The 16,053-nt window shown below is 37.9% G+C and overlaps 1 protein-coding gene across 1 annotated transcript in view; it reads right to left on the bottom strand.

Moving 5' to 3' along the window:
- Positions 1-10,454: 10,454 nt before the first annotated feature.
- The window catches only part of LOC116058719 (inactive N-acetylated-alpha-linked acidic dipeptidase-like protein 2), a 457,605-nt gene continuing 452,006 nt past the window's right edge, over positions 10,455-16,053 (bottom strand). The window contains 1 exon segment of the mRNA XM_036007698.1: positions 10,455-10,728. Coding sequence (XP_035863591.1) covers positions 10,455-10,728 — 274 coding nt within the window.

Consider the following 16,053-nt stretch of genomic DNA (forward strand, 5'->3'; position numbering starts at 1 on the left):
AGACAGGTGCTTAAATGTTCTTTATTGCATTAAATATTCAAAACTTGAACAGTTTAGAGGACAAAAAAAAACATGCCAGAAAAATCCCTGCTTAAGCTACCGAAGGAATCATGTCATGCATACAGAAACCAGGCCATACTGAATCATCAGATGATTAAAATAAGTGTGTTCAATTTGAGCATCAGAGTCATCTTCTATTCAAAAGTTACATTTTAAAACGTTTCACAGATTTTCAAACAAGACATTTTCAACTGGTTTTATTTTAAAGTACAATTCAGAAAACTAATAATAGTGTCATGTGAGCATTAGTTCTGGGTAAACGCAAAGGTTTGGAGAATTCATTTGAAATAGAAACATAACAGAGAACATTCACAATTTTGTGCAAATTCCACAATACAGCAATTTCCAGTTGTGTTATTCTATTAAAAATGACGTAACATTGCATATTAGGTCAACCTGAACATCCACATTTTCAAATAAATAACTGTACATAGTAAACAACTCATGGTTCAACCAAGCAACACATTCTCATGAACGGGTCTGTATGATATAGTACGAAAATGTAGGCGCACTAATTCGTATGATAGCATAGTCATTACAGTAAAGTTTAGGCGACAAATAGTAAGCACTATGGCACGATGACAGTTAATCTTAGGCAGCAAAACGACTTGTAAAGTTTAGGAAAAAGATAATGGTTTGGATTAAAACACTCCCAAGAAACACACATTTCCTGGGTGAAAGTCTTTAGTTTTCCCCTGGAAGTGAATGCGGCCAATAGTGTTCTTATACAGCAGCAGTCATTGGGGTCCATACAGCAAAAAATACGTGGAATGCTTACGGATTACAGTGCTTCACGTTTCGTAGATATATGAACGTATGGTTCATGAGAACATGCAGCCTGAACCAAGTCAAGTATTTTTCATCCTGTGAATTGAGACCTCTTTAGTCCCTGGTTGTGCAATGATGACTTTTGTACTGCAATCAAATCATCACATTTATGTAATGTTATGCTTTTCTCACATTAAAGTAGTGAAGGCCTGTACCTCTAGGTTACCATTAGTCATTGATGAAGCCAACTCACACAACAAGAGATAATGAAACATTTTTAAGCAAAAAAAAAAAAAAGAAAAAAGGTTGAGAACCACTTTAAATCTTTATGTACAACAGTTTAACATACAGTACAAGCATGAAGTCAAAGCACAATGAGTGAGTAATGATGAAGTTCTGTGTGGATGTACAATATTATCATGCAAGTGTAAAACAAAACCGAAGCATGCTGTGAGGCAGACTTGTCCTACTGTCACACATCAGGCCAAGGGGATCAAATTCACTTTTCAACATATCAGAAATCTGTAAGTAAGTAATGTGCCACATATTGATATTTGTGTCAGTGCTACATTGTGTGCAGCAATGTCTTACATGGTTGACTGATGACTGATACAGAAATCGGTGATCATCAGACTTTACTGACAGCATGTCAGGTACATGTCTGCCAGGATAGTCTGCCATGTCATCTAGGTGCTGCTGACAGTGTGTTAAGTTTGTGTCACGATGACACACTCATTATACAGTAGGCTATGTCTCAACATTAGACAATACACAATCTACATTGGTTTTATAAAATGTACAAAGACCAACCAACAATGGAACTTTTCTCTCAAATGGGAAATGTTCAAGACGGTGATTTGAAATCAGTAGGACTTCAGACCTGGAAATGGTGACTGACATGCACAATATTTAACCTAGCCAACATTATTATGTCAAATTCAAGCACCTGGGCCATTTTTAACTAACTGAATTTCTGGAATTATATGACACAGTATCATTATTTTGTTTTGTTCAAAGCCTCTTGTTATTTGTAACATAAAGGTGCGTTCAGATTCAATTTAAGGCAACATTTCACCTTGCCTTATTCGTGCAATTTCAAAGGTGCAATTTCAAAGGTTGTAGTGTTTTTGCTGTCCGTGTTTATTTAACCACAAGCAGCCAATGCACAAACTGAAGCTTGGTTAGCTGTAGCTACCTAACTACGCCACTAAAATTCACTGTGCGTGCAGTCGGAATGGACTTTAATGCAAGCATCAACTAGTTATAGTGAAAACCACATGTACAATAACAACACAGTGGTGGGTAATTGATCTGATTCTAAAAACGGAAATCTGGAGCTTGATCAATTTTTGGTATAGCTTACAGTTTGACATTTTATTTTTAAATTAAAGCATTTTTTTTGATAAAAGGCACATGATTTAAAGCAATGAGCATTTATATTTTTGATCCCTGAAAAGCTTTCATTTTCTAAAATCAGTATTGCATGTCTGCTTATTTACAAACTCGACAATCAAATACAAATTGACAATTTACCTTACAAAATGTGTATCAAATCTTTCCTGCAAATTGAGATGTAATTAATAGAAAAAACACCACATGTTCGAGACTAAAAATTACGTATTTGAAAGCATCATTATGACAGTGGAAGCACTACAATAAACAGATTATCTGGGAAAGTAAAGAAGCAATTGTAGATAATGTTGGTGTCTTTCTATCCTCAATCATTTCTCAGAACATTTCAAAAGTGTGTTAACTTTACAAAATTCAGATTTAATAAGAAATTACAAGCTGCAAAATCTCAGCCCATCCCATGCCCTCCCACCCTTCCATCATGCTAAAAAAGTCTATCACATTTAAACTATTACAAATAAATTAAGGTATTACATTGTTTTTTTCATATTATAAAATAGTACTTTACTCACTTCTTTTCACAAAAACACTATTCTAGCAAACATCATGCCTAACTACAAAAAAACCTGAAGCACCACTTACCAATAGTTTTTTTTTAATATAAATGTTGAATCACGACTTCCTGGACTTTGAAAGGATTGCTAAAGCTGCTGATCTGTGGTTTGCAGCTTTGGTAGGCTAGATTGAGCAAGTTGGTTACAGCTTGAGAACCATAATCTAACATGTACTATTGCTCTTCCTCGCAATAATAATGTTTTTTTTTTTAAATACCATTTCACAATGTTAATAAGGTATTAAGCAGTAACAAAAACGTATTGCTCAGGTCTCTTTGGGCCTGTGCAGGCTATTAAAGCCATCACCTCAGCCTTAGACTTCTAAATGTCTTGTCATGAGCAGAGCAAACTGCTGCACAATGAGCGAGATCGCTGGATGGTGGCGTTAATTAGTTAGAGAACGTGAGGAGAATAAAGACAGAGAGAAGGCAGAGAGATACAACCGACTGTTGCCACTTAAAACATTAAGAGTTTGCAGAGAGTAGCACAGACCGAGGAAATAGGAGAGAATGACAAGTGGAGATAGAGTGCACTTGTCAAACAGTGCATAATGGTTGTTAATGCTTCCAGCTGGAATTACTGTTTGTTGTGATGCTCATTCTGCTGTTTATCTTCACTTGTGTATGCATAAACATTGGAGGGTTTCACCTCATTTATTCTGTAAGATTGTTATGAATGCTACACAGGACTGGGTTTCTGAGTAGCCAAGTAGTATGGTAGCATTTAGCTGTTTTTCAAGTAGTGACTAATTCATATTAAAGTAGATTATTAAAACATTTTTTTGTCTCAAATGCAGGTGTCGGACTGGGGATGGAAAGGGGACTGAGTACCGAGGGCCCTAAAAGATGCTAGACTGAATAGCTGTGGATGTGGGGAGGGGCCCATAGAGAATGCCTTTCTACAGCAGGCTTGTGCACAATTCAGAATTGAATTGAGAATGACTCCTAAATTCCAATTCAATTCTTGAATTGGAATTTATGTCAAAAACAGGATCTAGAATTACAAATAACAAACAACAAACAATTCAAATTTGAATTAAAGGAAGCAGAATTGCAATTCAATAAAAATTCAAAGAAATTCATATACATAATTTCAGTGAAGTGTTTAACAATGAAGCTTTACAATATATGTCAGATATGATTGCATTACATATTCTATAACTTATATTAGTTTGAACTACTTGTACAGATTACATTAACAGGAAATGTTTCCCCCAGCAATGAATGTTAAAATCTCTAGTCACAGAACAAATAATTATGTTTGATTTATTGTAATTGTAATTTTGTGGAACATAATGGAACATGACTCAATTTCCCAGAATGCTTTAATTTAACCAAGTAATTTAAATGGTTGCCAAACAATTTGAGGTGGACATTTGTTTGAAAGCTTCTTTTCTACACAATTTGATGGTCAACACTGGACTTTTTAAGTTTCAGAAGTCCCTTACAACTTCAGATTACAAACATTTATAGATTTGACACCTGTAATAACAGCGACATGGACAACAATAATAGCAGGCCTAAAAGGTCATCTGTACTAGTTCATTTTGAAGAACCAATTCCAACAAGAACACCTGGAAACCACAGAGCCATAGGCAATCACTGCAGTGCTCCAGTCTGTGGCTCCATCAAGGTTACTTCAAATTTCAAAAGGCATCTACACGTAAGTTAACAGACAGACAGTCTTTTATTTTGAAAACCAACTCTTGATGGTATTATGCTACTGATATTTGATATCATCAGTGTTGGGTCACTACTCAGAACGTGTAATACACATTATTCACTTTTAAAAAAATCCCCATAATGCATTGCCTTACTTGTTATTCTCTATGGATAGTAACTCATTACTCAACTCATTACATTACTCTAGCGCAACACAGCAAGTGCCTGGCATATAGCTCATTAAGGGCTTAAACACACTTTCAACTCACAACACAACAGTAACATTAATGTGTTACATTACTCAGTTACAGCCAAATGTGATTATATTATGGCATAACTTCGTAAGGAGTTACCCCCAACACTGGATATCATATGTGTTTAAAAGCTTGCAAGCACACTTTTTACTTATTACTTATTGTAAATCAAGAAAATAATTCTTGTCAATAGTGAAATTAATAGAAATATTTGTTCTCTTAAAGAGTGATCTATATTTTGGAACAAAATGTATGCAGGGTTGAGGAGTGACTAGTTACGTGTAATGAAATCATGTTATTAAATTACAAAATGAATGTAATTGTATTTAATTGTATTACTGAGGTAAATGTGTAATTCAATTAGTTACTAATCAAAAGGAAATTGATTTGCATTAATAAAGTAATCCAAATAAAGTAATCTGAACCACATTTATAATGGGTAACTTATAACAAGCAACTGACCCTTCGCTAAGCCCCGCCCTCCTTAGTTACTGTTGCTACGCCTGACAAGCTTTCGTGTCTGGCACGTCTATTACAGTATGTATGCACCGGTGTCAGACATTCCCAAGGAGATAATTAGTAATTTTTGGCGAACAGGTGAAATATCTGAGAGAGCAAGACAAAAGGGACTGCAGTATGCATTCGAGGGATATATCCATGACAAAATATGCAACCGATTAGAGAATAATTTAATCAAAATTGAAGTTAGTATAGGTCAGGCAATAATGTGAGCCGCCTCATACGCTGACCATTCAAATTGGAAACACAGAAATTGAGGAACAGCTATGTTCATGCACAGCAGGGTAAGTAACATTTGAAAATAATCTAATAATTATAAATCAAACAGCTTATCCATAAATCTTGTGGAATAAACACAAGACATTAGCTTGAACACTTTGCAATGATAACATTCTCCTGCTTATATTTTTAGCGATTAACAAAATGCTGAAATATATTAATAAGTATGTCAGTGAGCCTCCGTCTTGCCTTTAATCATCTTAAGGACGGGTTAATAACAGATGTGTACCCACTCGATCGTTCTCTGGGACATGTTTTCATGCTAATCTAACGTGTTTGGAACTTGAATGAAGCTAGCGCGGACCGCTGATTAGCTTACAACGCTAGCTAGTATTCGGGGTACAGGGAAAGTAAAAACAAATCGTTATTTCTACCACTAAAAAGGCTCAAAATATCACCACACTTCAATGGTAGCATAATGAGGGTCCCTAAATGTTAACGAAGCATTGAGAACATTGTAAGTGTACAGATAGTTTATTAAAAAGATAGTTTAGAAAGACAGTAGCTCCCAAGACGGCGGACGCCTGTATACGAGAACGCGACTGTCTTCATAATCTATCTTTTTAATAAACTGTCTGTACACTTTCAAAGTTCCCAATGCTTCGGTTAACATTTAGGGACCCTCATTATGCAACCGTTGAAGTGTGGTGATATTTTGAGCCTTTTTAGTGGTATAAATAGCGATTTGTTTTTACTTTCCCTGTGACCCGAATACTAGCGTTGTAAGCTAATCAGCGGTCCGCGCTAGCTTGTTTCAAGCTCCAAACACATTAGATTAGCATGAAAACATGTCCCAGAGAGCGACAGAGTGGGTACACATCTGTTATTTAACCCCTAGGTTCATTTTGCGCTGGAATTGTCCTTTATTTTACGTTCAAATATATACATTATGAACAAAGAAGCGTCATTATTTCCAAGCAATGCTGTGCTGATTTAGCTAGCTAGCTAGCTAACATTAGCGTGTTCTTGCCTTGGAGCAAACGTATGTGTTTTTGTTAATACTGTCGACATTTAGCTAGTTGTAAATGGGGCCTGCCACACTGCTTGATCCACGCCCGGCCTTTCTCCCCTTGGGTTTTAGGTTTCGGGAAGAGAAAAAATTCCACCACCCCTTCCAAACTTTTAGGATACCGGGTATCGGATTTGCACAACGCTTCAGCGTACAGTGTTTCCCTCGCTCTAAAGCTTGACAGATCTCCCGCGCCTAGTTATGGTTGCTAAGCCACGATTGGCCTGTGGCGGTTTTCGGGCGTGGCTTAGCGAAGGGTCAATTACATTTCCAAAGTAACCTTCCTAACACTGAATGTATGTGAGATTCAACACATTCTGTTGTGTGACTGTGTGGAATCTATTTGAATTGCCATGAATTTAATTCCACTTCCTGTTATTCCAATTTAAATTCAACTTCCTGTGGGGCAGAGTCAATTCAATTCAAATTCCAATTCATGAATTGAATGGAGGCGAATTCTGAAATTCTGAATTTTGCACAAGCCTGTTCTACAGGGCCCAGAATTTTGTGCTATGCCCCTGCTCAAATGAGGACTTTAATAACCACCATTTTTTTAACAGACTTTTATACCATGTCCTTAAGAATGGCTGTCTTTTAATTGTACATTTCCCCCCATTGTCCCCCATATGTAGTTGCTGATCTCTGTCACTGCGTTGCCCTCCGCAGGTATAAACTACCCACCATGTGCCTCCTACAAAGCACATGGAGCTACCAACTGCTTCTTCTCACCTAACAGTGAGGCGTTGTACCCGTTTTACCAGCAGGAGAAGCTAGTGTGAGCGCCAAGGACATACTCCCCCACCAGCTCGCCATCTGCTAACATTGCCAGATTACTGTTTGTGTTGTGTGGGGCTCCAGGCCTGGCCAGAAGTATTGGTAACCAGGCGGCCTCATTTATCAACCGTGCGTACGCACAGATGTGTGCATACTGTATGTAACGCAAAAGAACATTGCCACGCAAAGTGTGGAATCACTTAGGAATGTGTGTAAATATAAGCACAGGTCTGGCTATACTTACAAACAGAATTTAGTGGTAGTGGTACAAATAAAAAGAATTTAAGAGTGTGCAGTATGCATTAAAGCAACACTTGTTGGTTGGAAGCGGAATTGTCCATTACATTACATTATGCAAGTTTGCCAGATCGGGTAGCGGACCTGTAGTTCAGATGAACTGGACAATGTAATGTAATGGACAATTCCGCTTCCAACCTGTAGGGGGACCAAAGCAGGAAAAGTTACCTAGTGTTGCTTTAAAGGGTATCTATCCCTTTTTTCAACCTAGTATTTTTCAACCCTATTTTCCTATGGTTTTGTGTCTAAGTGACTGATGGAAACAACAATCTTTGAAATTGGTCCAGTATTAAGCAAGATCACTGCAGCAAGCTACAATGTAAGTTAATAGGGCAATTGTGCAGCTTGTATTTACGTTCACAAAAGTGCTGGTTTTGCCATTGACAGGCTCAGATTAATACATTATTATTATTAACATTATTGAAAGGATTCCTAAGGAGGTAAGATCCTTTTTACCATAAAACATCCACGAAATTACGTTCACTAAAGCCACCAGACTCCATATAAATAAACAGTAATTTTAGCATCGTAAAATACACATCATTCAAAGTCGACAGAAACAAATTAAAACTATTATAAGCCGTTTTGGGTCATCTTTCCACTTTTCCAACCATCACAACTCACATAGTTTACCGATTTACATGTGAAAATATGTTGTCTCTATACATGCTAAAAGTAGTAGACAGAATTTAGAACATTTTCTACGCACTGTTGATGAATGAGGCCCCAGATATTGAACCCATGTCTCTGCTGTGATTAGGGTTGGGTATCATTTGGGTTTTTCTGATACCGGTGCTAAAGCTATACTTTTAAAACAGTGCCGGTGCCTGAACTGGTACTTTTACAAAAAAAAAAAAAATTAAGAACAGCACAAAATGACAGTCGGCGACATTTAAGAACGGCTTGTTTATTGCTCTTTAAATTGCTGTTAAACGACAAAAACAACAACCAGATGGGGAAAGGGTATTTTACGAGGCTTAGGCTACCAGTTTCAAGTGAACATAACGTCTGTGTTGTTTTTCCCGGCAGCTGCAGAATGTTACGTCCCACTGTTGGAATCCTCTACAGTAAAATACTGTCACACTTTATACCGTTTAACGCAAGCTGTCAGCATTTTAACCGTGTTTAATCCAGCTACTAGCTAAAGGTAGGCTAACATAACCTGCTGCCAAGTGTAGTGTTAACTAGCGTCACGTACAGCGATGTTTCTGTTGCCTGTAATGTCCGTAACGTTTTGGAGCATCCGAGAGCAGCGCAGGTGGCAAGTGGCACCGAAATGAGGCATCGAAATCCGTGTTGCTATTCAGTCTGGTAGATACCGGTCCAGTGCCATATTAGCACCGGGTTTCGGTACCCAACCCTAACTGTGATGAGTGAGTGTGTTATGCCTGTGCTGCTAGGACATCCTTATTACAGTAATCTATATTGAAACAGTTATTTCAACTATTTTACTTTTAAGATGCTGTTTGTTGCAGCTGTGTTCTGTTGTTTTAAATGTGAGTTATTGTTTAACAAACGCGAAAGGCCATAAGATGCCATGACTTACAGTGATTTTGGAACAGCTAAGGGGGTTGTTGGTAGGCTGATAGCAGAATGGCTTATTGCTAAACAAGGCCTTTATTGAAATTTTACAGTTGTTAGGTTAAACAATTATATCATTTATCAGTTGTAGGGATTCAGGAAATACAACTCGGGCACAACAACGTATATTGAGCAGCGTGAGCCTCCTTAAGCTTTCCAATTTCATTTCACATAACAGAGAACTTGCCCCCACGGATTAGCTATTGTAAATAACTGCAAAGGGATTTACTACTGGGGCAACTTGCTGGCTACCCAAGCTAGCTATTTGGTTAGCCAGCTAGCTGGAACAATTGGAAATTTTTATTTGGAAAGTCTTAGGAAGCTGCTTTTAAACAGATATACCTTGTTTTGCCGAGGTTGCATTTCCCGAGTCTCCACAATGTCCGTGGACAGTGCAAAGTTAGCGTGACCCATTAGCCAGAATGGCTTAAATTACGAGAGTAAGACCCAGGCTATGAAATACAAAAAATTCCCTTTAGGGACACACAAAACTATAAACAACAGATACCGTCACAAAGTGACATTGACCAACCTCCGAAACATGGTCAAGGTTTTCTTTTCAGCTTACCCCTGTCTCCCAGTGTCTGAACACAAGTAAACACTTTTATTTCTCTAACATGGCTTCACCTGTAGAGACAGAATTTTTTTTTTTTTTTTAACATTTTCCTTAGTATCACAAATTCTGAATTGGTGCTTACGTTTTCTTAAAAACCTCCTGTGCTGGGATTTGTTTGGATAAAGTTTTCTAGACAACAGAGCTAGTGTCTGGTGAAGGATAAATAATTAAAAAACTAAAATTAATCATAATCTTATGCCTTTTATTGCTGGTCTGCTTTCATTGATAGAGGGTATAGTGCAATGTAAAGGACCCCATTGTGTCAATATTATTTGCATATCTAAGAGCTAGTGTGCAACAAGTTAGTTTCAATACATTCATCAATCAGAAAACCTTTTTTTTTTTTTACAACCCTTGATATAAAAATCATTCGAAAAACAATTCTCCCTTTATTCTGGACTGCATATTGTATTCATTTGTTCAATATCGGTTATTGAGAAAGTGTGGAATGATGGGAGTAAATGGATGACACTATGGGGTGAGAGTTTGAATCTGTTTTCTGTTGAGCCCTCTCAAAACTCATTTAGTGTTTGGGTTCTCTCTGATTCTTAACGATGTACAATGAGTAAGATTAAGTTTTGGAAGAGGCTCAATTGTGTTTTAATATTAGCAATGTATTTAAACTTTATTGACTAGATCAGTGGCAATTTTGGCTCTTGAGTGCATCCAAGCTCACTGATGGGTCTGTGTCAGCCCAGATCGTATTGTGTCATTTGGCTAATTTTCAAACAAGCCCAAGCCAAAACACACCAGCCTCTCCGCCGAGTGGATGGCCCTAAGGATGAGAGACAGAGACTGGTTCAGGGTGCTGTGGCAAAGCACTTCCTTCTCTGCAGAGTTGTGTTTGACTGCTTTGCTGGAGACGTTGCAATGCAGTACAGCTTCCTTTGAGAACCTGAGGATGGAAAACTGAGGAGTCTTCCCTGGAAGGCTGTATAACAGGTTCCTTGAGAGAGAGAGAGAGAGAGAGAGAGAGAGAGAGAGAGAGAGAGAATGAATAACTTAGTTCAAGTAGTAATATATCAATATATCGACATCGATATATGAGGCTGGATATTGTCTTAAATTTTGGATATCGTAATATCGTGATATGACACGTGTTGTCTTTCCTGGTTTTAATGGCATTACAGAAAAGTGATGTCATAGTCTGAACTGAAACCAGACTTAGTAGCTGTTTTATAATTTGCCTTTACCCACTTAGTCATTATATCCACATAATGGGTGATTATTTATCAAAACTCTCATTGTGTTAATATTGTGTGAAAGCACCAATAGTCAACCATACAATATCGCCGCAATATCGACATCAATGTATTTGGTCAAACATGTCTTGATATTTGATTTTCTCCAATATATCTCAATATTGCCCAGCTCTAAGTTCAAGCAGAATATGATCCACCACCCCTCCTGCCGGTGCAAAAAATGAAGGCCACATGATTAGTTTATTATTATTATTATTATTATTATTATCATCATCATCTATGTCTCTTTGTCTTCTTGTCACACTGTTGTACCCACTGGCATGCACACAGAGCACATACATAAACAGTGACATGCTGCTGGGGGTAGCAGAGTACTCATTTGTAGGTCAGAAAGGCAGAGACTGCAGAGCGTTGATCCCCTCTGGGCTGAAGTACATTGATTTCTACTAAAGTGGCTGAACAGACTTAGAGTGTAAATGGAGTGATTCTTCATCTGCTAAGACACAGGTCGGGAGCTGTAGGGTGTGAAGGAACACTGACCTTCAGCGCACAATTTAGAGTCAAAGTCAGAGCGCTGGGAAGATTCAGTATCTACTCTTCTCTGATACCAGTGAGGCTAGTCCTGTAGGCAGAGGGTGTTTAGGTTATCCTATTATCATATTTGTTTACAAAAATGACAGTGGACAACTGTCCTATTCAGCACAATGTCCATGTTTGCTTAGTCTGTATCTTCTGGGTTTGATTTTATACTGTAGCTCATGATTGTAATGCTATGTGGCAGCCAACTCTCATAACTTAGATTTTTGGCCAGCACATAAACACATAAGTCAGCAGTAGACTTTTAAATGAGTGTGCAGTTTCAACTGTATTACCATACAATGATAAAATACCTTTGACAAAAATAGAACAACAGGCATTGATATAAAACAGAATCCATCAGCTGTAATGGACTGCCTATCTCAAAGCATAGACTGTTAAAATAATGGACGTAGCATCGGTGACGTCACGCATTGGTTTATGGACTGCTGTTTTGAAGGCAAGGAGTTTGCATTTTGGCTGTCGCCATCTTGGGACTTTGGATCCAGCAGTGACCATATTTGGACAAACGGGGACAGCTGGGGAGGATGATGCATACAAGCCAGTGTTGTGTATGGTTTCAATGGGGCTGTGCTAAGCTAAACGCCATAGTCACATATATTTAACCCTTCTGACGCCAGTCATCCATCACTCATCAGTTTTGCCAGTCGGTCAACAGTAACGATAAACCTCCAGGTACTGGCGCCATTCATCTGCATGTATGGCAGTACACAGAGATGGTTGAAAACTGTCTGACTTTTTCTTAAGTTACCAGCTAATATTAGCTAAGTAAGTAAAATGATAAAGTAAAAACACACAGTGAGAGGGTCAAGTTTATGATGAAAACAACACCCAAAAACATGTTCACGGATATTTTAATGTAAGCAGGGCCATGGATAAGCATTGCTAAGCCTCCGTCATGATTGACAGGTTGGCATGTTGCCACGCCCCTTAAGCATGCCCTGCTTTATCTATTTTAGGCCCAGAAGTTGCTGCTTGATCTCTTTTCAAGTCTCTGCAAGTTGGTTTAATGATATTGAAAATGTACCATACCAATGATACCATAACAACTGGTATTTTTTAAAATCAAGAATTCTCTCCAAATAATGGAGGATACAGAAGCTAAGAACCACCTGACGTGAAGTGGAGGATAGTTTGCCACTACTTGTACAACTCAGATATTATCCCTTAAAAAGATAAATAATTGAATTGCCGTGTTGAAACAACAGATCAAAAATTTGAAAAAGATTCTAAATAGAAAACAAAAGGGGATATCGCTCACCTTTTGTTTTCTCTTTAGAATCTTTTTCAAATATTTGCTCTGTTGTTTCAACACGGCAATTCAATGACAAAAGAGCCTCAGAAATGTAATCTTGTCTACCCATGTCCCCTAACCAACAGACTGTCATCCACCATCTGTCTGAATATCCTGTTATAAAAGAGGTCCTTTTTTGAAGCACCTCAGAGTGTACATAAAGACATCTGCTATGGATTGGCGTGGCCCTCTGCAGCCTGACATCCTCTCTTAAAACAGGCTGCATCCTTCTCTGCAACACAGCAAATTGGGTTTAAACTATGTCTGCTGCCCCAGGTGTCACTCACAGCTTCCATCCAGCCCTGGCAGCAGCATGGGTGGGACTGTGTGTGTTCTGGTGCCTCTTTGTGAGAACCAAATTAAGGTTTAGCTTCAAAGTGACAACATTCCGGCTTGCCCTTCCTTTTGCTGCATATAATTTTAGGAGCAGAAATTGCTAACTTTTATGTTTTAGGTAATTTTATGAATATGTCCACCTTTTATTTTGATGCTACATTATATCTGGAAAGCAAATCAATCAAACTTTCAGATTCCCAAGGCATGGGTTCACAGTAGTATGAAGCAGTTTGCCCAAAAAGTGCATTGCCTAATGAAAAATTAACTGAGAAGCCTTTTTAGAGAAAGAGAGAGAGAGAGTAAGACAGATATCCTTAATAATGTCTTGTTAGGGTTAATGAGTTGCAACATCGTGTTTTGTGAGGCGGGCTGTCAAGGCTTGTTAAAATCTGGAACATGATCCAGATCTGGACCCAAAACCAAATCATTCACCAAAACAATCGTGTGTGTGTGTGTGTGTGTGTGTGTCTGTGTTGACTTGTATTTATGTCTGTGTGGTTCACTGACATGGCTGTTTTCTTCAAAGGTATTTTAAAACCAGCAGGCTATGTGCACTGTTACTCTTGAAGTTGGTTACTGTAGTTAGTGAGCTCAGCCACTAACAGGTAATGTCAGTTCAAAAATGCAAAACAAGGTTTTTACACGATAGATGATTTACAGAAGATCTACAAATTTGAGTTTTCAAACAATGTCTTTGCCTTTATTGATAGTAATCTAATGTTATGGTAGTTATTTTTTATGAGCGTGAGGGTGAGGACACCCTACAGTGGCACTCATAAGTTTATGAACCCATGCTAAAGCTGACTAAAAAGAGGAATAAAAAAATCATCTTTTAGAGGCCAGTTATTTCATGGATCCAGGATACTATGCATCCTGATAAAGTTCCCTTGGCCTTTGGAATTAAAATAGCCCCACATTATCACATACCCTTCACCATTCTTGGGATTGGCATGGGGTACTTTCCATAAACTCATCTCTCAATGCAAATCAAACCAGCTATTAGGCTAACTGAAATAAAACCATGACAATCTCTAGGTATGGTGAAGGGTATGTGATGATGTGGGGCTATTTTAATTCCAAAGGCCAAGGGAACTTTATCAGGATGCATAGTATCCTGGATCCATGAAATAACTGGCCTTTAATAATAAAAATCTACCTGCCTCTATGGGAATTTAAAGTGCCCATATTATGAAAAAATCACTTTTTCTGGGATTTGGGGTGTTATGTTGTGTCTCTGGTGCTTCCACACACATACAAACTTTGAAAAAAATCCATCCATGCTGTTTAGAGTGAGATATGGTTTCTGAATGTGTCCTGCCTTCAGTCTCTGGGTGAGCTGTTCAAAATCGGCACGGCTTGTGACGTCACAAGCCGAAACGAGCAGGCTAACCGCAACCATTAGCTAGTAGCTAGCATGCTACCTCGTTCTCAATATCAAAGCACTGTTACAACACACACAAGTTCACCATAATCTACAAAAGAACTACTTACATGTGCTTCATTTAGAAGTCTCCTAGCTTGTAACTGACCGAAGTTGTAGAAACAGCCTTTCTTTTACTGTCTATGGAGCTAGCTAGCTGACATGATCTACATCTGAGCTACTGAGCATGTGCGAGTGCAATCAAAGATAGTACAGAAGAAGAAGAAGAAAAGAGGTCTCACTCTGTAGCTAAAACAGAGACCAGCTGAAAAGAGGAGCTGCAGCAGTGAGAGAGAGCGGTGCAGTACAACAAAAATATGGTGCTTTTTGAAAATTAAACCATGTAAACCTATTCTGGTACAACCTTAAAATACAATTATGAACCTGAAAATGAGCATAATATGGCTGCTTTAACATAGGGGTGTACTCACTTATGCTCCCTGTATTTTAAGGAAAACATTTATTTTTTTACGATATATTATTAATTGACAAAGAAAATTGGTGTCCTTAAAGGTTGGCTTTTTCCTCATTTTTTTGGCATTTTTGGCATTTTAAGCATTTAGATCAATTTCCAAAAGATTATTTTTTTATTCCTCTTTTTAGTCAACTTTAGCATGGGTTCATAAAGTTATGAGTGCCACTGTATATACACCCTATATTTCAATTTTGGCTCCTAAAATAAAAATAAAGTCCTGTTCTAATTGTAACACATATTCTAGATGATCTTATCAGTAAACTTAAAAAGTAAACTACCTCTGCCAAGGCAGGCCCTATTTCACAATGTTAATGCAGTGTGAATTTTCTATTTTGGGAAGTATTTTTTTTACTTAAGACTATTTTTTATGGTTAGGATAGCTAAAGGCAGGAAAGTGGGAGACAGGGGGGGGATGACATGCTCCAAAAATCCCTTGGCCCATGCTACACCTTTCCACCAAGTCTCATGAAAATCGGGCCAGTGGTTTTTCTGTAAACAGACAAACAAACCAACAAACAGACCGACACATTCTCACTCCCAGTGTGTCAAAAAGTGACGAAGCAAGCAGTGCTCAACTGTTATACTTCTATAAAAACCTGCTTACTAAAAAAGTATAGCAAAGAAGTGCTTAATGGCTGTTTAAATAAAATAAACTGGTCTACAGTTTTGCAATGTAGTGATGTGGACAGAGCATGGTGCTTATTTAAAAGTATGTTTTTAGAAGCTGTAGATAAAATAGCCCCATATAAAGAAATTAGAATAAAGCAGAAACAGAACCCTGGGTAAATGATGACGTCCTTGAAGCAATTAAGATAAGAAATAGGAAGTATGGTAAATTCAGAGAAAACAAGGATGAGCAGAGTTGGGCTGATTATAAAAAGGCAAGAAATGAAGTTAACAGATTAGTGGTCAATACTAAAAAGGCATATTTCAATGACAAAAATGCT

This window comes from Sander lucioperca, chromosome 11, assembly GCF_008315115.2.
Source record: "Sander lucioperca isolate FBNREF2018 chromosome 11, SLUC_FBN_1.2, whole genome shotgun sequence".
Lineage (NCBI taxonomy): Eukaryota > Metazoa > Chordata > Actinopteri > Perciformes > Percidae > Sander > Sander lucioperca.